The 23,602-nt window shown below is 48.7% G+C and overlaps 1 protein-coding gene across 2 annotated transcripts in view; it reads left to right on the forward strand.

The window, feature by feature from the left end:
* LOC146799914 (NACHT, LRR and PYD domains-containing protein 12-like) overlaps positions 1–23,602 on the forward strand; it is a 1,343,351-nt gene that overhangs the window by 767,692 nt on the left and 552,057 nt on the right. For both annotated transcript variants that reach the window (XM_085620847.1, XM_085620846.1), the window contains one exon: positions 4,464–4,634. In XM_085620847.1, coding sequence (XP_085476973.1) covers positions 4,464–4,634 — 171 coding nt within the window. The remainder of the gene's footprint in view (positions 1–4,463; positions 4,635–23,602) is intronic.

Below are 23,602 nucleotides of genomic sequence, written 5' to 3' on the forward strand. Positions count from 1 at the left end.
TTTCTTAGAAAACTCTGTTCACAAATGGTGTCCCTTGCATGGGCAGGCAAACAACCCTGCATTTCCTGGGAGCTCCTGACACTACCACTCAGACAGGGTGGCCTCGGCTCACCTGACCTCACACTATATGCATTGTGCGTACAGGCCCAATTTCTTCACTATTGTGTACACCCTACACAATCCCAGCCCCATGTGGCCATAGAATAAGACATAGCCGTACCCATCCCGCTACAAGTCGCCATATATCAACCATACGGACGCCCCAGAGACATAATAAACATGGTGGAGTCCCTCCGGTAGGCATGGGAAGGCCTACACAGACAGGCCAATGCCCAGTACCTTACATCCCAGCCATCTTCCTAGCTAGCACACCACCCCCTTATCCCCTTTTTGCATGACAGCAGGGCCAGGACTCGCGCCTGACACCTTGGTATCCCCTCTTTCACGGATTTATATCCAGATAATAAATTCATGCCCCCCCCCCAAACACCAACTGAAGACTCCTCCTCATCACTGGCAGACCTGCTCTTATATTATCAAATAAGGGCTACATGCCTGCAGATCCACACAAATAGTTGTTGAATACATAGCGGGAATGACCAGTCATAATCTATTGATGTACGTTTATAACAATGTGCTCAATTGCTTAACGATGTTTCATCTCCTCATGTAAAACTCACAAGTCGTGCATTGTAATGTAAGATGCCTCATCCCAGCAGCCCCCGCCATCTGAATGTTAAGGGTCAATAATTTCGTTAAAAATGTGCCATGATAAGCTATGGTAAAATGTATGGCTATTAATGTGTACTTTTGTTCATAAAAAACAACAACAAAAAAGAAATGTAAACTTACAGGTCATAGGTACCCTTGATACACTATTTAGGGACTTAATACATGCCAGCTGGATATCTGCCATTTAAAAATACACTTTGGAGGGTCAGAGCACTCTGAGATCTGGCCAGCAGCCTCAGTGAACTCTCACTGTGGAGAAAACAGCAGCATCAGTCCCAAACATTTTGGGGTGACCATACAAAAATACAAAATGAGTCATTTCCTTACACTAGATTTTAACCCCTCCACTGTTGAGTCTCAACTGATTTCTTTACCTTTATTGTTCATAAGCTCCTAAAATCCCTGCATCAAAATATTGACTTTGATTTAAAACTTCAGATTGTTGACTCTCCTTTTCCTTTGAATGAGCTTCTCCTTATTTTCTATCCTTTGCTCGCCTCCCCTTTCTAAGTTCATCCTATTCTAAGTCACATGCATGTTTGTTGTAATCCCTGTTTTGTTCACACACCATCTCAAAGATCACATCCTGTCCTCCTTGTCTTGTACTGCAACCTATCAACAGCTAATCTCCTCCTGCTCATCTACTAATGCCACCTACCTCCTGCATGTACTCACATACCACTCCACTACAGAACACACCTACCTCCTGCATGTACTCACATACCACTCCAATGCAGTATGAAGAACACCCACTCGCGGCAGCCAAAGAACTTCACTGCTGGATCTCCAGCTGCACAGACAAGCTTGCACCCCTCTGCCAGCCCGGCAAACAACACCCACGGAAGGCCGCCTGGTTCACCACCGGCCTCCAAGAAGCCAGGCGCTCCTGCAGACGCCTTGAGAAAATCTGGTGGAACAGAAAAACCACCTAAGACCAGAATAACTACAGGAACGCCCTGAATGAATACCACCAGTACATAAGACACACCAAGGGAATCTTCATCAAGAACAAAATCCACATCAACGCAACCAGAGCCAAAGAACTCTTCAACATCATACAGCAGCTCACCAAGTGCCCCAGCGAAGCCACGGACTTCACACCATCCCAGGACCTCTACAACAGGCTCAGCTCCTACTTCCACCTGAAAATCAAGGCCCTCTATGACAACTTCATTAAACAGACTCCGGACACCACCCCCCTCCCCACCACTGACAACCAGCTGACCATTATCACCTGGAATCCTGCCACCACTGAAGACACCACCACGACCATGAAGAACACCCACTCAGGAGCCTCCAGGGACCCCTGCCACCGCACATCTACCACAGATCCGCCGCCTCCATAGCACCCGAACTAGGCCGGACTGTTAACGCCTCCTTCGAATCCGCCATTTTCCCCGACGACTGGAAGTGAGCAGAGATCAAACCCCTCCTCAAGAAGCCCTTGGCCGACCCGACGGACTAGAAAAACTACCGGTCCATCTCTCTCCTCCCCTTTGCTGACAAAGTCACAGAGAGACTTGTAAATGCCCAACTGACTGCCTTTATCGAAGAGAATACCATCCTAGACCCCTCCCAGTCCAGAGTCCGCAGGAACCACAGCACCGAGACCGCCCTCTTCGCCGCTACCAACGACATCCTGCTACACTCAGTATTGTATCATTCGCCGGCGACATCCTGTCCCTCGCGAAGAACCCTGAAGACACTAGACTCTGCTTCCAGGAAGGAATGAAGGACGTCGCAGCCTGGATGAACAGCAGCTGCCTCAAGCTAAACTCTGATAAGACAGAGGTCCTCGGACCCTCCATCACTGCTTGGGACATCACCTGGTGGCCCTCCGCCCTCGGGAGTCCAACCACCCCTTCAGACCACAACCACTCCTTCAGACCACACACGGAACCTTGGCGTCATCCTTGACTCCTCCCTCACAATGACCCCCCAGATCAACTCCGTTGCTTCCACCAGCTTCAACTGCCTCTGCATCCTCCGCAAGACTTTCAAATGGATCACCCCGAATGCAGAACACTGTCACCCACGCACTCATAACAAGCAGACTGGACTATGGCAACGCCCTCTACGCCGGAATCAACAGAACTCTCCTGCACAAGCTCCAATTCATCCAGAACGCTGCGACCAGACTCGTCCTTGGAACCCCATGGCACTAACACGACCCAACACCTATGAGACCTCCATTGGCTCACCGTCAAGAAGAGAGTAACCTTCAAATTACTCACCCACGCCTACAAATCCCTTCACAACATCGGACCCAAATACCTCAACGAAAGAGTCTCCTTCCACGTATCCAAAAGGAACCTCTGCTCCGCTGACTTCGCCCTGGCAGAAACTCCGCGCATCCACAGAAACAGAGCAGGCAGAAGAGCCTTCTCCTAGGTCGCAGCCAAGGCCTGGAACAAGCTCCCTGTCAACATCAGACGCTCCCCTACCCTGCACACCTTCAGGAAGAATCTCTAGACCTGGTTCTTCGACTGAACCGGAGCTGCACCCCCCCCCCCCCAGTGCCTTGAGACCCTCACGGATGAGTAGCGCGCTTTATAAAACCCTGATTGATTGATTGATGCAGACCACATCTACCCTCTGCATGCACTCACATACCACTCCACTACGACCACACCTACCTCCTACTTGAACTCACATGCCACTCCATTATAGATCACACATACCTCCTGCATGTACTCACATACCACTCCACTACTGCTCACACCTACCTCCTGCCTACATGAACTCAAATACTACCCCACTACAGACCACACCTACCTACTACTAATTAAATCCATCACAAAACACTGGAGTAAATACAAGAACTTGTCTCTGTGAGAGCACAAGACTAATCCCAATAACGAACGACCACTTGCGGATTAACCACAAACCTTAGGTTCCAGAGCAGTGTGTGGTCTGGCAGAAAGTGCTTCAATTCCTCACCAGGCGTAGTAAGTGCTATGTAATGCAGTTACAATAAGCTATAGTTAAAGACTTGTCTCCTTGCCGTCCACCCAAACTGTTGCTGATGTAGGTGGGCAGCTGAACATAAGACACGCAGCGTCTTCTTCCCTATCTCGGAGGCAAGTTTTGGAATGAAAGGCTGACCATGCACAGATCAACATGAGAGACAGGTACTTAGAGCTGCCGTTATCTGCTCCATTGGCCATTTGTTCCCTTGCAGCGGCTGATTAGGCAGTTATAGTGTGTTTTCCAGCCTGAGCCTCACCAGGGACTGCTAGAGCCCTTCCCCCACCAAGGCAACAAGTTGCCGGATTGTACTAATAAATCTGTATAGCTGACAAGTCGTTCTCAGATTCACATGACTGTGTCGAAGGCAGACTGAAGGTTTTTACGCACAAAACATTTTTCTGGCTACAGTAGTTGATATTTGTTTATGTAATATAAGGACATGACTATCAGAAGTGAAGTATTGCAGCTGGTGAAGATTACACAAGCTGTCAGTGTAAAAATTGGAACATTAACACTTCTTGCTCTCATTCCTGCGGGGCTGCTGTTTAGAGAGTGGCTACTGCTACACCTGCAGTCATTTTCGGATGGATTTTAAAGAGTCTTGGTGTAAAAACTGGTGTATAAACAAAGTATGAAACTGTAGCAACTGTTTACCTTGCTGTACAATACCAAAATTGTGGGTATAATTAAATGAAGATGAACTAAAGCTTCAATCTCTCTTGCTGAGCTCACCCTGATTACTGTATGTCATTCTCCAACAGGATGGAACACTGCTCTCTCACTGCTTCATGCTGCAAAGACCTCGCCTCTGTTCTCAAAACAAACACATCTCTCATAGAGCTCGACCTGAGCATGAATAACTTGGGGGACTCTGGAGTGATAAAACTGTGTGAGGGGCTGAAACACCCACTATGCACATTAAGAATCCTGAGGTAAGGCCAACTCTCTCCTGGATTATCACATAGAGAATGCACAGGTTCATGTCCGATGAAGCCAGAGGCATTAATTTAAGGTGTCTTCTGAGTACATCTGGTGGATATACAATGATGCAGCCCATGTGCACTTCAGGAGCAGTGGAAGGCCATATCCGGCGCTGTCGAGCAGCTCACTGCTAAGGACATCTGATAACTGCAGAGGCTGGACATGGTTTTCTGAGGTTTGCTTGATGCATAGTTTTGTTAGCTGACAAACTGCAAGGCTGTCTCTGTGCAAGGTGTTAGTGTTTGTGTGAAACAGTTGCATAATCAATTATGAGATAAAGTATACACTAGAAAATAGATAACTGTAGGCTCAAACATCCCTGCACAAGATGATCAGCTTTAAGATGTAGCTGTTGTCAAATGCTCTCTTTTCACATGAGTAGACAAGAGTTGGAGTGCAGGCCGATTTACCTCCACCCGTAGCTTGGATCCTTCAACTCTGAATGGTGTAAACAATTACAGGTGATGGGTGTATGTAGTACAAATGCTGCCTTTTGCTGTCACCAATGACTGTATTTCCACAGTATGATGGTTGCCTACCTTCCCTGAAGTATGCACATTAGTGACACATTTCGTGTATTTACCCATTTAGGTCTGATCTGGAATGTATTTTCGGCCACATCTTTTATCAGGCACCAACACCTAAACATTTACCCTATGTTCGTTGCAGAAGTCTTCTTTCAGATAGCTAGTAAAGAACCCAACCAGGCACCTGTGTTTTTCCCTTCTTCCATTTTGGGAAGCGGCTGAACTGATGAGAACAGGTCAACCATTTGGAATGTCGGGTGACACCCTTTCCTAGTAATCCTCATAAGAGTATCCCTGAAACAGCTTTTTCCACTTGATAATTCCTTGCTTTTAGGCCACGCCCTGAGGTAGTTTAAGCCAGTTGTTGCAACTTAACTTTTGAAAAAGCCCTCTCGGAACATTTTAAATTCACCAACACCCATCCTTTCAGGAAGCTAAAAATGTGTTTCACCTGATTTAGTTTGGATTTTACCCTCCAAAACTGTTTATGTTCTTATTCAGAACCAGCAGATGAAAAATAAAATGATGAAAAAAAAAACTTTACTATCATTTTTTTTCACTGACTGAGCCAATGTGAGTCTAGGGTGAGGGTGGGCCATCCTCCAAGCCTATGCACAGCGGCAGGGAAGAGGAGTGGTGGGCACTTGTAAGTGCACGTCAGTTTGGACGGCTGTCTTAGGCCAGTGAAATCGACATTGGCACTTATATTTCTCCAACCCAGCTGTGTTGCACAGCTGGATAGAGACATGGCACAGGCTCTCTGAGCAAGCGTCACACCATCCCACTCAGGCCAATCCTGTCTCTTCTCTCATGTTTTGTAATAGCATGAGAGCAGCATCTGGATTGGGTAGAGAGTCTGGGAACCTTTGCTGTACGGCCCATGGACTGCTGGGAGCAGAGAAGCACTGAGGCGGCCGTCAGTGGCAGAAAAGTCCTTTTTTATTGTTATTCCCCCCGTGTTTCCCACCAGTCTTTATTGTATAAAGCCTTTCTGCGGTTGCAATCCATTTGCAACCACAAAAAGGCATTTTGGTATGTACAAACCTCACATTGCGATTCGGTAACATTTTACTGAATCACAATTTGGGTTTGCAACTGATTCAGCTGTAATTTCCTGGTAATTTCTCAATGCAAAACATCATTACTTCTTGTTTAACACTTAAAGGGGATGGACCTTTGCCACTGTATATCACCATCAGGAGACTTTGCATAAACATGAATATCAAATGCAATTAAATATTTAAGCCAGTAATGAGACTTGTGATTAGTTTTGAAGGGTTTTATTTTCTGGTCAAAAGTTAAGGTTCTCTGACTTTTTATTCATTAGTCAAATATCAATCAGGTTACAGAAATGAAAAATGGGAAAAAACAGAATTAATACAGAACATATTATAGATTGCATACAAAGCACTCCCTAAAGGAAGGGGAAAAAATCCCTATTTCTTTGTCAGTCAGAATCTCTTAAAGAGTTTAAGAAAATATAATTCTACAGTGAGTTTTGCAAGGCTAATCAATAATTATTAATTGGTAAAAATCTCCCATGAAGAGAAATAAAATGGATTGGATAAAATAAGTTTCTGCAAAACCAGTTAGTCAAAGCATGAAACTTAATGTTTTAGAATCTAAACCTGTCCAGTTCTATCAGCTGCGCCTCTCTCCCTCGCTCTGCCTGCCTGAGCCCCCGTAGACACTGCCCCTCCTTCCTCTCTGGCTTCGCTGGTTCAACTCTGCTTCTTTGTGTCAGGAGCTCTCATGGCCCTTCCTTCTCTCAGGCTCCAAAACACTGTATGTTCTGCCTTGTGTCCTGCTAAAAAATAAACACAGCCTGCCTACACCTCTCAGCTAGCAACCAATATTTCTATCAAAAATACACGTGGATTGGTTTTCGTAGCTTGTCCAATAGGAGCTTCAGAACACATCGACACCCCATGGGCTGACTGGACACATCATCAATCAGGCGAGTTCTTGTATCACATTTGAGTCTTGTGCTAGATAACTTCACATCCTGAAAACAGTTACATTTTCTGCAACAAAAAGTATTAATCATGTTGGAACAGAGAATACATATTATATTAATCAAAAAGAAAAATGTGCGCTTTGCAGTTTTCTTTCTACATGATGAAGTGAATAATGCATTGTCTAAACAACTGCTTGGAGATAAAAGTATGCAAAGGTCTTTTCATTGAAGAGACAGAAACAAGGGGTGTAAATTATAAGAAAAGTTATTTCATTAAAGCAGGGAGGAAAAGAGCACACATTCCATTTCTTATCTTCAAGGCTAAAGGCCGCAGTGAGCTGAGCCTGCCAAAGCAAATACAGCCTTTCTATACCGTACAATGCGTGTTAATTCAACACAAATATATGCTACTTTGATAGTTGAAATTAAATGTGCGTTCTATAGTGAGGTTAAATCTAGAATAATCACAATTAAACAACCATGATTAATTAATTTAGCATGGTTTTACATGAAAGCACTTTAGACTGAAAGCATCTGACTAGGCCTCATTCAGTTGTTTTCACTTGCACCAAAATTCTGCGTGCCCTTTTTAAAATGCAGTTTGTCTGAAACTTAAAGCAAAGCAATGGTTCAATCTAGGTGAAATCTGGCTCCATCACAACCAAACTCTAAATCGGCATTTGGATGGGTCATGTTTAGGGCATCTCTTTCAAACTCTGATTCACAGTTGGATTAATGTTTTGCCACTGAATTCTGATCGCACAAATACAATTGTTTTACTGACTACTGAAAGTTAACTGTAAGGAATTCGCAATCGGGAAGGGGTGCTTTGAGAATGTTGAAAAACTGTTTTTTAAGAGTAAAACGCATCCTGTTTTATTTAAGGAATCACAGACATGGTGCCACTATGCCTTTGCTGGTGGGGATTCCTAGTGGGATGCAATTTGTGACCCATTATGAATGAGTTTTTTGCAAACCAACCTATTTGTACATAGGCGAGTTCGCAAAAAAGAACGGATTTGGCCAAACTCGGCAAACAATTTGCAACCATTTTTTCCGAATCCCTTTCTTATTAATCTGACACTATGCTCCTTTACAACAGTAAAGTGTATGTATATGCAGGTCCACTAAACAGTCCATTAACAACATGGGGCAGGCACATTTGTTTAGTCCCTTCACTAGTTTTAGAAATGATTTTAGTATTCTTTTTCAAACTTGTGGATGACACCATGATTCTTTTAAGTATCGGTAGGGGCCACAAGCTCCTTAGTACTCTTTCATTATTGGATTTAGCTGATCATCTGATATTGGGTGACAACCAAACTAGGGCTGTGATCATTCTTTTACTACCGACGCAGACGGAGGCAGTTTGTAAATCTTTCATATTTTGACTGTCGCTTCTCCACAGAATCCTACCAGTGCTTCTTGAGTTATAGTTTTTTCATAAGGTGACTAGAACTTTTATTTCTTCCCTGAACGTCTGCAGTAACTCACACCCTGGTCTGTCCCAGTACTTGAACAGACAGCTACATAGACTGCAGAATATCACAGCTTGGCTAGCATGTGACAACAGCGGCGGCGCCTCCGCTAAGGCAGAGGAGTGTTGCCCCACAGGAAAAATAAAATAATATTAGCAATGTTATCATCAGTTTCGTTTTCACTTTTGGCTCTGTACAGGTGCAGGCTGGCTGTGCTGCCCACAGAGCAGGGGGAGTAGTGGTGGGCACTCTCTTAAGTAAGCATGACTGTTTAGCCAGCCGTGTTGGGCCGGCCAAACAGTCATGCGTACATTGCATGTTCCCCACTGGCTGTATTGCACAGCCTGGGTGGAGAACATGCATAGCCTCCCAATCCCTCTCTGATCGCCAAATCACGGCGCCCAGACCAATCACAATCCTTCTGTAATGCAGTGTCGGGATTGGCTAGGGGAGTCTGGGAGCCTGGGTGCTTCCTGCTTCGTCGACTGAAGAGGACGGAGGTGAGGCGGCCGCAGGGAAGGCAAGTGGAATTTTCTCTCTTTTTTTTCCCCTTTAATTTTTTTCTTTATATTTAACCCCCCTCAGCCCTCACCCCACCACTACTGCCCGGTAGCAGCTGCTACTGTTTGACACTCGTCATCAACTACTTCTTTCAACTTTCTCACAAGACAAGACTCCCAAAGCAAAAATACATTGAGTTTAAGTTGAGTTTAAGTTCTTGTGTGTTGCGCACTAACTAATCTATATAATTCACCTTTAGTTCTTACCAATTGCTTGGTCAAATACTCGATCATGAAGTCAGTCCAGGGGGAAAACAGAGTTCCCTGAAAATAGCTAGGTAATTACATTCTTAGAAGCCAGCAGGTATCTGGTGTGCTTCCAGAGGTAGAAGCAGGGAATTGCAGAGCTCTCTGATCTAATGTGTCCGCACTAACAAAACATTTTCAGTCAAGCACTTTTACACATGTTGACAGCAACTCTCAAATTCAAGGATTGCACAGTATTGATTGAGTCATGACTTTCCACTACTTTGATAAATATATATTGGCTTTCCAGACCTAGGTACATATTTACTAAGCTATATCACAAGGCTATGCAGCAGGGCAACTTGCTGCTCTGTGTTAAATGAAAGGGGTAGAGCAGAAATGTGCCATATCTACTGCTCTCTCCTAACACTGACACACTATGTGCTGCCAAGTGCCAAAGCAGGCCCCCTTGCGCTGTGGTGCAAGGGTGTTTGTGTTACAGGCAGGATACAGGAAGGGACACCTTCCTTAAAAAAAAACAGTCCTTAGTGGCAGAATGCAGCACGTATAGAAAGAGGAAGTAATGAGGAGAAATAAAGATACTGCTCCTTGCTGCACTCTCTCTGGGGTATGCCACAATTTTGGCTCAAACCTAGGTTACAGCCTTTAGTAAATCTGGGTTTGCATCGAAATACATGGTTGGATGCATGACAAAGCCCCTGCTCCACCCATGTAACACCTACCTGGGGCAAGTTGACGCAAGCCAGTGCAATGCTGAATAGACACTGACCGCTGCCTGTGCACTAGCAATAGAAACAGCACTAAAACACGGAATGAGATCACAAGGGGGTAGCATGAAAAGAGACTGGCTTTTGCACAAGTGACAGACACAGCATTTGTAACACAGAATGAGATCACAAGGGGGTAGCATGAAAAGAGACTGGCTTTTGCACAAGTGACAGACACAGCATTTGTAACACAGAATGAGATCACAAGGGGGTAGCATGAAAAGAGACTGGCTTTTGCACAAGTGACAGACACAGCATTTGTAACACAGAATGAGATCACAAGGGGGTAGCATGAAAAGAGACTGGCTTTTGCACAAGTGACAGACACAGCATTTGTAACAGAATGAGATCACATGAAGGGAATGGTGAATAGAGAGCGATCCAAGCCTCTGCACTAGTGAAAGACACAACATCTATAACACGGAATGAGATCACAAGGAAGGAAGAACACAACACTCTCAACTCTCTCAGGGATCGTGGTCACAGGATTCATAACCCTTTCGCTCTCTCAGTTCACAATCAGATAGGAAAGAGACATGAAGGGAGTTTATAATGTTTATTTAAACTATTGTGCTCTAAGATGCAGTATTTGTGCCTCAATTCAAAAACAAATACATGACAATTATATCATCAGCATGGTGAATAAACTGTATACATTGAAATGCCCTGTCATATCTGATAGATTGGCCAAACCCAGTCTGAAGCACGTTGGCTATATAGTATAGAACTCTGGGTTTAGTTGAGGACCCTGTACCTTAGCAAAAGACTCACAATTGATTGACGGAATGCAGACCAAATCAAAACAACCCCCACTCAAGAGATCTGGGTTAAATCCATCATTCTTTTGCTCACCATGCCACCCCAGTTAAGACCTGGCCATATGCAAATCAGTCTTGACCCTGTGCCTCATGGGAACAGTCCACCCGAACTGCCAAGCCAGGTCCTCCCTGGACCAGGAATAAGCATCTTAGGGCCGGTTTTGGGGCTTCATCCCTAATCAGCCAGGATAGCTTGATTCCAGTGGCACAGTGGGTACCTTAGCATACATAGCCACCTGTTCTACATTCCAGCAGATGCCACACTCTCGTCTCAGGACCTTTGCTCTTTGTTTTTTTCAGAACCCCTGTCTTTAATTATATGACCAAATGTGTGTGTTCACAAACAGCAGCTGCATTCTCTTGTTATGTCTAGGTGCTAGTGTCTGACCAGAGAGAATAACAAGGGGCAAAATTGTTTGACCATGTCCAGGGTGCTCAATGGATTCCACGCTGGCCACAGCACGTAATCTTCTCTCATCACAGCCTCTGACCATATTTGGATGCAGGTAGATCAGGGGGGATCGGCGGTGTTGATTCTACTACGTTTATCGGCAGCTTTCGACACCGTCTCCCCTAAGAGAATGATCCAACGCTTGCGGGAAGCGGGGTCACAGGAAAAGCTATACAGCTTCTTCAGTCCTTTCTCATGGACAGAAGGTATACAGTTAGCTGTGGCGGCTTTAAAACTACAGCCTTTGCTCTCCCGTGTGGGGTCCCTCAGGGCTCCTCGCTCAGCCCCACCCTTTTTAATCATTATGTTACCCCTCTAGCTGAACTGGTGAGATCCTATGGATTTAAGGTGCTGTCATACGCGTACAACACCCAAATTATTGTCTCTATTACCAACAACCTGAAGTTAGTTGCCGAAAAATTCAATGCTTGCATGTTAAAAAATTATTGGCTGGATGAAGAGCAACTCTTTAAAGATTAACACAGATAAGACCGAGGTACTGATTTTTGGACCTCAGAAGTCATCTGGTCTAAGGCATGGTGGCCTACAGAATGCAGACCTCTTCCTGTCCCTGTAAAAACGGCTAAAAATTTGGGGGTCATTTTTGATGAGTCTGTCCTTTGATGCCCAGGTCAATCATAGTGTTAGTACATGCTTTTATATTTTAAAACTCCTCAGAAAGGCCCTCCCATTCATCCCACCAGAACTTCATCTACCCCCTTGATTACTTCACCGGCTAGATTATTGTAATGCCCTCTACCTCAATATTACCGCTGCATCTCTGAATAGACTTCAGATAGTTCAGAATGCAGCTGCACGACTGATTTTAAACATCCCTAAATATCAATCTGCTGGAGAAGACATTCAGTCTTTGCACTGGCTCCCTATAAAAAAACGCATCTCATTCAAGACCCTCACTACAGTATATAAGGCAGTACATTGCAAGGGTCCGTCCCATCTCAAATCTTTGTTCCACTGATATATCCCTGGAACGACCTTGAGATCATCCACACTGCTTAAACTTGTGGTGCCCAGGTTTAGTAAATCCATATGGGGCGGACGCGCTCTTTCCGTGGCTGCTGCCAAGCTTTAGAATCTTCTCCCCCCTGCCATTGTCAATGCTAGTTCCCTCTCTATTTTCATAAAACTTCTGAAAACGTAGTTATTTTCCTCTTAACTGGTGACTGTGTTCCCTCCTCCCTACTGTGTCTGCTTAGTGCCTTGACACCTATGGGTATAGTGAGCTCTACAAACGCTATCTTATCTCATCTCACACTAAATCCCAGGAAAAGAACAGAATACGAAAATATGCGCAGGTTCCACGTGAAAGTACAATGTGCCACAAAGGCAAGCGTGTTATTTAGTAACGTGTAACAATAAAAGCGACCTACAATGTGCACAATTAGGCCAACATAGGGTAAATGACAAAAGGCCATAAGAAAAACACACAACAGAAGGGAAGGGTGAATTGATACTGGCCTCTGTCTCTGCACTAGTGATAGACACAGCATTTATAACACGGAATGAGATCACAAGAAGGGAATGGAGAATAGAGACTGACTCCTGCCTCTGCACTAGTGACAGACACAGCATCTTTTAAACAGAATGCGGTCAGAAGGAGGGGGTGGATAGAGACTGGCCTCTGCCCCGGTGATAGACACAGCATCTTTTAAACAGAATGCGGTCAGAAGGAGAGGGTGGATAGAGACTGGCCTCTGCCCCGGTGATAGACACAGCATCTATCCAACGGAATGAGGCCAGAAGGAGGAGGTGGATAGAGACTGGCCTCTGCACCGGTTACAGACACAGCATCTATCCAACGGAATGAGGCCAGAAGGAGGGGGTGGATAGAGACTGGCCTCTGCACCGGTGACAGACACAGCATCTATCCAACAGAATGTGGCCAGAAGGAGGGGGTGGATAGAAACTGGCCTCTGCACCGGTGACAGACACAGCATCCATCCAACAGAATAAGGCCAGAAGGAGGGGGTGGATAGAGACTAGCCTCTGCACGCACCGTGACAGACACAGCATCTATCCAACAGAATGCGGTCAGAAGGAGGGGGTGATAGCCACAGCATCTATCCAACAGAATGAGACCAGAAGGAGGGGGTGGACAGAGAGTGGCCTCTGCACCGGTGACATACACAGCATCTATCCAACAGAATGAGGGCAGAAGGAGGGGGTGTATAGAGACTGGCCTCTGCACCGGTGACAGACACAGCATCTTTAATACAGAATGAGGCCAGAAGGAGGGGGTGGATAGAGACTGGCCTCTGCACGCACCGTGACAGATGCAGCATCTATCCAACAGAATGAGGGCAGAAGGAGGGGGTGGATAGAGACTGGCCTCTGCACCGGTGACAGACGCAGCATCTATCCAACAGAATGAGGCCAGAAGGAGGGGGTGGATAGAGGCTGGCCTCTGCATCGGTGACAGACACAGCATCTATCCAACAGAATGAGGCCAGAAGGAGGAGGTGGATAGAGACTGGCCTCTGCACCGGTGACAGACGCAGCATCTATCCAACAGAATGAGGCCAGAAGGAGGGGGTGGATAGAGACTGGCCTCTGCACCGGTGAGAGACGCAGCATCTATCCAACAGAATGAGGCCAGAAGGAGGGGGTGGATAGAGTCTGGCCTCTGCACCGGTGACAGATGCAGCATCTATCCAACAGAATGAGCCAGAAGACGGGGGTGGACAGAGACTGGCCTCTGCACCAGTGACAGACGCAGCATCTATCCAACAGAATGAGGCCAGAATGAGGGGGTGGACAGATACTGGCCTCTGCACCGGTGACAGACGCAGCATCTATCCAACAGAATGAGGCCAGAAGGAGGGGGTGGACAGAGACTGGCCTCTGCACCGGTGACAGACAGAGCATCTATCCAACAGAATGAGGCCAGAAGGAGGGGGTGGACAGAGACGGGCCTCTGCACTGGTGATAGACACAGCATCTATGTAACAGAATGAGGCCAGAAGGAGGGGGTGGATAGAGACTGGCCTCTGCACCGGTGACCGACACAGCATCTATCCAACAGAATGAGGCCAGAAGGAGGGGGTGGACAGAGACTGGCCTCTGCACCGGTGACAGATGCAGCATCTATCCAACAGAATTAGGCCAGAAGGTGGGGGTGGATACATACTGGCCTCTGCATCGGTGATAGACTCAGCATCTATCCAACAGAATGAGGCCAGAAGGAGGGGGGGGATAGAGACTGGCCTCTGTACCGGTGACAGACGCGACATCTTTCCAACAGAATGAGGCCGGAAGAAGGGGGTGGATAGAGACTGGCCTCTTCACCGGTGATAGACACAGCATCTATCCAACAGAATGAGGCCAGAAGGAGGGGGTGAACCGGGAATGGCCTCTGCATCGGTGACAGACACACCATCTATCCAACAGAATGAGGCTAGATGGAGGGGCTGGATAGAGACAGGCCTCTGCACCGGTGACAGACTCAGGATCTGTCCAACAGAATGAGGCCAGAAGGAGGGGGTGCATAGAGACTGGCCTCTTCACCGGTGACAGACACAGGATCTGTCCAACAGAATGAGGCCAGAAGGAGGGGGTGTATAGGGACTGGCCTCTGCAGCAGTGACAGACACAGCATCCATCCAACAGAATGAGGCTAGAAGGAGGGGCTGGATAGAGACTGACCTCTGCACCTGTGATAGACACAGCATCTACAAAACAGAATGATGTCAGAAGGAGGTGGTGGATAGATACTGGCCTCTGCACCGGTGACAGATGCAGCTTCTATCCAACAGAATGAGGCCAGAAGGAGGGGGTGGATAGATACTGGCCTCTGCACCGGTGATAGACACAGCATCTACAAAACAGAATGATGTCAGAAGGAGGGGGTGGATAGAAACTGGCCTCTCCACCGTTGAGTGATGCAGCATCTACAAAACAGAATGATGTCAGAAGGAGGTGGTGGATAGATACTGGCCTCTGCACCGGTGACAGATGCAGCATCTATAAAACAGAATGAGGCCAGAAGGAGGGGGTGGATAGAGACTGGCCTCTGCACCGTGACAGATGCAGCATCTATAAAACAGAATGAGGCCAGAAGGAGGGGGTGGATAGAGACTGGCCTCTGCACCGTGACAGATGCAGCATCTACAAAACAGAATGATGTCAGAAGGAGGGGGTGGATAGAGACTGGCCTCTGCACCGTGACAGATGCAGCATCTATCCAACAGAATGAGGCCAGAAGGAGGGGATGGATAGAGACTGGCCTCTGCACCGGTGACAGACACAGCATCTATCCAACAGAATGAGGCCAGAAGGAGGGGATGGATAGAGACTGGCCTCTGCACCGGTGATAGACACAGCATCTATAAAACACAATGAGGCCAGAAGAAGGGGGTGGATAGAGACTGGCCTCTGCACCGTGACAGATGCGGCATCTATCCAACAGAATGAGGTCAGAAGGAGGGGGTGGATAGAAACTGGCCTCTGCACCGGTGACAGACTCAGCATCTATCCAACAGAATGAGGTCAGAATGAGGGGGTGGACAGAGACTGGCCTCTGCACCGGTGACAGACGCAGCATCTATCCAACAGAATGAGGCCAGAAGGAGGGGGTGGATTGAGACTGGCCTCTGCACCGGTGAGAGACGCAGCTTCTATCCAACAGAATGAGGCCAGAAGCAGGGGGTGGATAGAGACTGGCCTGTGCACCGGTGACAGATGCAGCATCTATCCAACAGAATGAGGCCAGAAGGAGGGGTTGGCTAGAGAGTGGCCTCTGCAGCGGTGAAAGATGCAGCATCTATAAAACAGAATGAGGTCAGAAGGAGAGGGTGGATAGAGACGGTCCTCTCCACCAGTGACATTCACAGCATCTATCCAACAGAATAAGGCCAGAAGGAGTGGGTGGGATAGTAACTGGCTTCTGCACCGGTTACAAACACAGTATCTGTCCAACAGAATCAGGCCAGAAGGAGGGGGTGTATAGGGACTGGCCTCTGCACCGGTGACAGACGCAGCATCTATCCAACAGAATAAGGCTTGAAGGAGGGGGTAGATAGAGACTGGCCTCTGCAACGGTGACAGACGCAGCATCTATCCAACAGAATGAGGCCAGAATGAGGGAGTGGATAGAGACTGGCCTCTGCACCGATGACCGACACAGCATCTATCCAACAGAATGAGGGCAGAAGGAGGGGGTGGATAGAGACTGGCCTCTGCACCGGTGACAGACAGAGCATCCATGCAACAGAATGAGGCCAGAAGGAGGGGGTGGATAGAAACTGGCCTCTGCACCTGTGATAGACACAGCATCTATCCAACAGAATGAGGCCAGAAGGACGGGGTGGATAGAAACTGGCCTCTGCACCTGTGATAGACACAGCATCTATCCAACAGAATGAGGCCAGAAGGACGGAGTGGTTAGAGACTGGCCTCTGCACCGGTGATAGACGAAGCATCGATAAAACTGAATGAGGCCAGAAGGAGGGGGTGGATAGAGACTGGCCTCTGCATCAGTGATAGACTCAGCATCTATCCTACAGAATGAGGCCAGAAGGAGGGGGTGGATAGAGACTTGCATCTGCACCGGTGATAGACGAAGCATCGATAAAACTGAATGAGGCCAGAAGGAGGGGGTGGATAGAGACTGGCCTCTGCATCGGTGACAGACGCAACATCTTTCCAATAGAATGAGGCCAGAAGGAGGGGGTGGATAGAGACTGGCCTCTGTACCGGTGACAGACGCAACATCTTTCCAATAGAATGAGGCCAGAAGGAGGGGGTGGATAGAGACTGGCCTCTTCACCGGTGATAGACACAGCATCTATCCAACAGAATGAGGCCAGAAGGAGGGGGTGAACCGAGACTGCCCTCTGCATCGGTGACAGACGCAGCATCTATCCACAGAATGAGGCTAGAAGGAGGGGCTGGATAGAGACTGGCCTCTGCACCGGTGACAGACACAGCATCCATCCAACAGAATGAGGCTAGAAGGAGGGGCTGGATAGAGACTGGCCTCTGCACCGGTAACAGACACAGCATCCATCCAACAGAATGAGGCTAGAAGGAGGGGCTAGATAGAGACAGGCCTCTGCACCGGTGACAGACACATGATCTGTCCAACAGAATGAGGCCAGAAGGAGGGGGTGTATAGGGACTGGCCTCGGCAGCAGTGACAGACACAGCTTCTATAATACTGAACGAGGTCAGAAGGAGGGTGTGGATAGAGACTGGCCTCTGCACCGGTGACAGACACAGCATCCATCCAAGAGAATGAGGCTAGAAGGAGGGGCTGGATAGAGAATGACCTCTGCACCGGTGATAGACACAGCATCTACAAAACAGAATGATGTCAGAAGGAGGTGGTGGATAGATACTGGCCTCTGCACCGTGACAGATGCAGCATCTATCCAACCGAATGAGGCCAGAAGGAGGGGATTGATAGAGACAGGCCTCTGCACCGGTGATAGACACAGCATCTATAAAACAGAATGAGGCCAGAAGAAGGGGTGGATAGACTGGCCTCTGCACCGGTGATAGACACAGCATCTATAAAACAGAATGAGGCCAGAAGGAGGGGGTGGACAGAGACTGGCCTCTGCACCGTGACAGATGCAGCATCTATCCAACAGAATGAGGTCAGAAGGAGGGGGTGATAGACAAATCATCTTTAAAACAGAATGAGGTAAGAGGGAGGGGGTGGATAGACACTGGCCTCTGCACCGGTGATAGCCACAGCATCTATAAAAGAGAATGAGGTCAGAAGGAGGGGGTGATAGACACAGCATCTATCCAACAGAATGAGCCAGAAGACGGGGGTGGACAGAGACTGGCCTCTGCACCAGTGACAGACGCAGCATCTATCCAACAGAATGAGGCCAGAATGAGGGGGTGGACAGATACTGGCCTCTGCACCGGTGACAGACGCAGCATCTATCCAACAGAATGAGGCCAGAAGGAGGGGGTGGACAGAGACTGGCCTCTGCACCGGTGACAGACAGAGCATCTATCCAACAGAATGAGGCCAGAAGGAGGGGGTGGACAGAGACTGGCCTCTGCACCGGTGACAGATGCAGCATCTATCCAACAGAATTAGGCCAGAAGGTGGGGGTGGATACATACTGGCCTCTGCATCGGTGATAGACTCAGAATCTATCCAACAGAATGAGGCCAGAAGGAGGGGGGGGATAGAGACTGGCCTCTGTACCGGTGACAGACGCGACATCTTTCCAACAGAATGAGGCCAGAAGAAGGGGGTGGATAGAGACTGGCCTCTTCACCGGTGATAGACACAGCATTTATCCAACAGAATGAGGCCAGAAGGAGGGGGTGAACCGGGAATGGCCTCTGCATCGGTGACAGACACAGCATCTATCCAACAGAATGAGGCTAGATGGAGGGGCTGGATAGAGACAGGCCTCTGCACCGGTGACAGACACAGGATCTGTCCAACAGAATGAGGCCAGAAGGAGGGGGTGCATAGAGACTGGCCTCTTCACCGGTGACAGACACAGGATCTGTCCAACAGAATGAGGCCAGAAGGAGGGGGTGTATAGGGACTGGCCTCTGCAGCAGTGACAGACACAGCATCCATCCAACAGAATGAGGCTAGAAGGAGGGGCTGGATAGAGACTGACCTCTGCACCTGTGATAGACACAGCATCTACAAAACAGAATGATGTCAGAAGGAGGTGGTGGATAGATACTGACCTCTGCACCGGTGACAGATGCAGCATCTATTCAACAGAATGAGGCCAGAAGGAGGGGGTGGATAGATACTGGCCTCTGCACCGGTGACAGATGCAGCATCTATCCAACAGAATGAGGCCAGAAGGAGGGGGTGGATAGATACTGGCCTCTGCACCGGTGATAGACACAGCATCTACAAAACAGAATGATGTCAGAAGGAGGGGGTGGATAGATACTGGCCTCGCCACCGTTGAGTGATGCAGCATCTACAAAACAGAATGATGTCAGAAGGAGGTGGTGGATAGATACTGGCCTCTGCACCGGTGACAGATGCAGCATCTATAAAACAGAATGAGGCCAGAAGGAGGGGGTGGATAGAGACTGGCCTCTGCACCGTGACAGATGCAGCATCTATAAAACAGAATGAGGCCAGAAGGAGGGGGTGGATAGAGACTGTCCTCTGCACCGTGACAGATGCAGCATCTACAAAACAGAATGATGTCAGAAGGAGGGGGTGGATAGATACTGGTCTCTCCACCGTTGAGAGATGCAGCATCTACAAAACAGAATGATGTCAGAAGGAGGTGGTGGATAGATACTGGCCTCTGCACCGGTGACAGATGCAGCATCTACAAAACAGAATGATGTCAGAAGGAGGGGGTGGATAGAGACTGGCCTCTGCACCGTGACAGATGCAGCATCTATCCAACAGAATGAGGCCAGAAGGAGGGGATGGATAGAGACTGGCCTCTGCACCGGTGACAGACACAGCATCTATCCAACAGAATGAGGCCAGAAGGAGGGGATGGATAGAGACTGGCCTCTGCACCGGTGATAGACACAGCATCTATAAAACACAATGAGGCCAGAAGAAGGGGGTGGATAGAGACTGGCCTCTGCACCGTGACAGATGCAGCATCTATCCAACAGAATGAGGTCAGAAGGAGGGGGTGGATAGAGACTGGCCTCTGCACCGGTGACAGACTCAGCATCTATCCAACAGAATGAGGTCAGAATGAGGGGGTGGACAGAGACTGGCCTCTGCACCGGTGACAGACGCAGCATCTATCCAACAGAATGAGGCCAGAAGGAGGGGGTGGATTGAGACTGGCCTCTGCACCGGTGAGAGACGCAGCTTCTATCCAACAGAATGAGGCCAGAAGCAGGGGGTGGATAGAGACTGGCCTGTGCACCGGTGACAGATGCAGCATCTATCCAACAGAATGAGGCCAGAAGGAGGGGTTGGCTAGAGAGTGGCCTCTCCACCGTTGAGAGATGCAGCATCTATCCAACAGAATGAGGCCAGAAGGAGGGGGTGGACAGAGACTGGCCTCTGCAGCGGTGAAAGATGCAGCATCTATAAAACAGAATGAGGTCAGAAGGAGAGGGTGGATAGAGACGGTCCTCTCCACCAGTGACATTCACAGCATCTATCCAACAGAATAAGGCCAGAAGGAGTGGGTGGGATAGTAACTGGCTTCTGCACCGGTTACAAACACAGTATCTGTCCAACAGAATCAGGCCAGAAGGAGGGGGTGTATAGGGACTGGCCTCTGCACCGGTGACAGACGCAGCATCTATCCAACAGAATAAGGCTTGAAGGAGGGGGTGGATAGAGACTGGCCTCTGCAACGGTGACAGATGCAGCATCTATCCAACAGAATGAGTCCAGAATGAGGGGGTGGATAGAGACTGGCCTCTGCACCGATGACCGACACAGCATCATTCCAACAGAATGAGGGCAGAAGGAGGGGGTGGATAGAGACTGGCCTCTGCACCGGTGACAGACAGAGCATCCATGCAACAGAATGAGGCCAGAAGGAGGGGGTGGATAGAAACTGGCCTCTGCACCTGTGATAGACACAGCATCTATCCAACAGAATGAGGCCAGAAGGACGGGGTGGATAGAAACTGGCCTCTGCACCTGTGATAGACACAGCATCTATCCAACAGAATGAGGCCAGAAGGACGGAGTGGATAGAGACTGGCCTCTGCACCGGTGATAGACGAAGCATCGATAAAACTGAATGAGGCCAGAAGGAGGGGGTGGATAGAGACTGGCCTCTGCATCAGTGATAGACTCAGCATCTATCCAACAGAATGAGGCCAGAAGGAGGGGGTGGATAGAGACTTGCATCTGCACCGGTGATAGTCGAAGCATCGATAAAACTGAATGAGGCCAGAAGGAGGGGGTGGATAGAGACTGGCCTCTGCACCGGTGATAGACGAAGCATCGATAAAACTGAATGAGGCCAGAAGGAGGGGGTGGATAGAGACTGGCCTCTGCATCAGTGATAGACTCAGCATCTATCCAACAGAATGAGGCCAGAAGGAGGGGGTGGATAGAGACTTGCATCTGCACCGGTGATAGACGAAGCATCGATAAAACTGAATGAGGCCAGAAGGAGGGGGTGGATAGAGACTGGCCTCTGCATCGGTGATAGACTCAACATCTATCCAACAGAATGGGGCCAGAAGGAGGGGGTGGATAGAGACTGGCCTCTGTACCGGTGACAGACGCAACATCTTTCCAATAGAATGAGGCCAGAAGGAGGGGGTGGATAGAGACTGGCCTCTTCACCGGTGATAGACACAGCATCTATCCAACAGAATGAGGCCAGAAGGAGGGGGTGAACCGAGACTGCCCTCTGCATCGGTGACAGACGCAGCATCTATCCAACAGAATGAGGCTAGAAGGAGGGGCTGGATAGAGACTGGCCTCTGCACCGGTGACAGACACAGCATCCATCCAACAGAATGAGGCTAGAAGGAGGGGCTGGATAGAGACTGGCCTCTGCACCGGTAACAGACACAGCATCCATCCAACAGAATGAGGCTAGAAGGAGGGGCTGGATAGAGACAGGCCTCTGCACCGGTGACAGACACATGATCTGTCCAACAGAATGAGGCCAGAAGGAGGGGGTGTATAGGGACTGGCCTCGGCAGCAGTGACAGACACAGCTTCTATAATACTGAACGAGGTCAGAAGGAGGGTGTGGATAGAGACTGGCCTCTGCACCGGTGACAGACACAGCATCCATCCAACAGAATGAGGCTAGAAGGAGGGGCTGGATAGAGAATGACCTCTGCACCGGTGATAGACACAGCATCTACAAAACAGAATGATGTCAGAAGGAGGTGGTGGATAGATACTGGCCTCTGCACCGTGACAGATGCAGCATCTATCCAACCGAATGAGGCCAGAAGGAGGGGATTGATAGAGACAGGCCTCTGCACCGGTGATAGACACAGCATCTATAAAACAGAATGAGGCCAGAAGAAGGGGTGGATAGACTGGCCTCCAACAGAATGAGGTCAGAAGGAGGGGGTGATAGACAAATCATCTTTAAAACAGAATGAGGTAAGAGGGAGGGGGTGGATAGACACTGGCCTCTGCACCGGTGATAGCCACAGCATCTACAAAAGAGAATGAGGTCAGAAGGAGGGGGAGATAGACACAGCATCTATCCAACAGAATGAGGCCAGAAGGAGGGGGTGGATAGAGACTGGCCTCTGCACCGGTGACAGATGCAGCATCTATCCAACAGAATGAGGCCAGAAGGAGGGGCTGGACAGAGACTGGCCTCTACAGCGGTGAAAGATGCAGCATCTATTAAACAGAACAAGGCCAGAAGGAGGGGGTGGATAGTGACTGGCCTCTGCGCGCACCATGACAGATGCAGCATCTATAAAACAGAATGAGGTCAGAAGGAGGGGGTGATAGACACAGCATCTATACAACAGAATGAGGACAGAAGGAGGGGGTGGTTAGAGACTGGCCTCTGCACCGGTGATAGCCACAGTGTCTATAAAACAGAATGAGGTCAGAAGGAGGGGGTGGACAGAGACTGGCCTCTGTACCGGTTACAGACACAGCATCTGTCCAACAGAATGAGGCCAGAAGGAGGGGGTGCATTGGGACTGGCCTCTGCACCGGTGACAGACGCAGCATCTATCCAACAGAATGAGGCTTGAAGGAGGGGGTGGATAGAGACTAGCCTCTGCACCGGTGACCGGCACAGCATCTATCCAACAGAATGAGGCCCGAAGGAGGGGGTGGATAGAGACTGGCCTCTGCACCGGTGACAGACACAGCATCTATGAAACAGAATGATGTCAGAAGGAGTGGGTGGATAGAGACTGGCCTCTGCACCGGTGACAGACACAGCATCTATCCAACAGAATGAGGCTAGAAGGAGGAGGTGGATAGAGACTGGCCTCTGCACCGGTGACAGACGCAGCATCTATCCAACAGAATGAGGCCAGAAGGAGGGGGTGGATAGAGACTGGCCTCTGCACCGGTGATAGCCACGGCATCTATAAAACAGAATGAGGTCAGAAGGACGGGATGGATAGAAACTGTCCTCTGCACCGGTGATAGACACAGCATCTATCCAACAGAATGAGGTCAGAAGGAGGGGGTGATAGACACAGCATCTATAAAACAGAATGAGGTCAGAAGGAGGGGGTGATAGACACAGCATCT

The sequence above is a fragment of the Triturus cristatus genome, chromosome 8 (genome assembly GCF_964204655.1).
Source record: "Triturus cristatus chromosome 8, aTriCri1.1, whole genome shotgun sequence".
Lineage (NCBI taxonomy): Eukaryota > Metazoa > Chordata > Amphibia > Caudata > Salamandridae > Triturus > Triturus cristatus.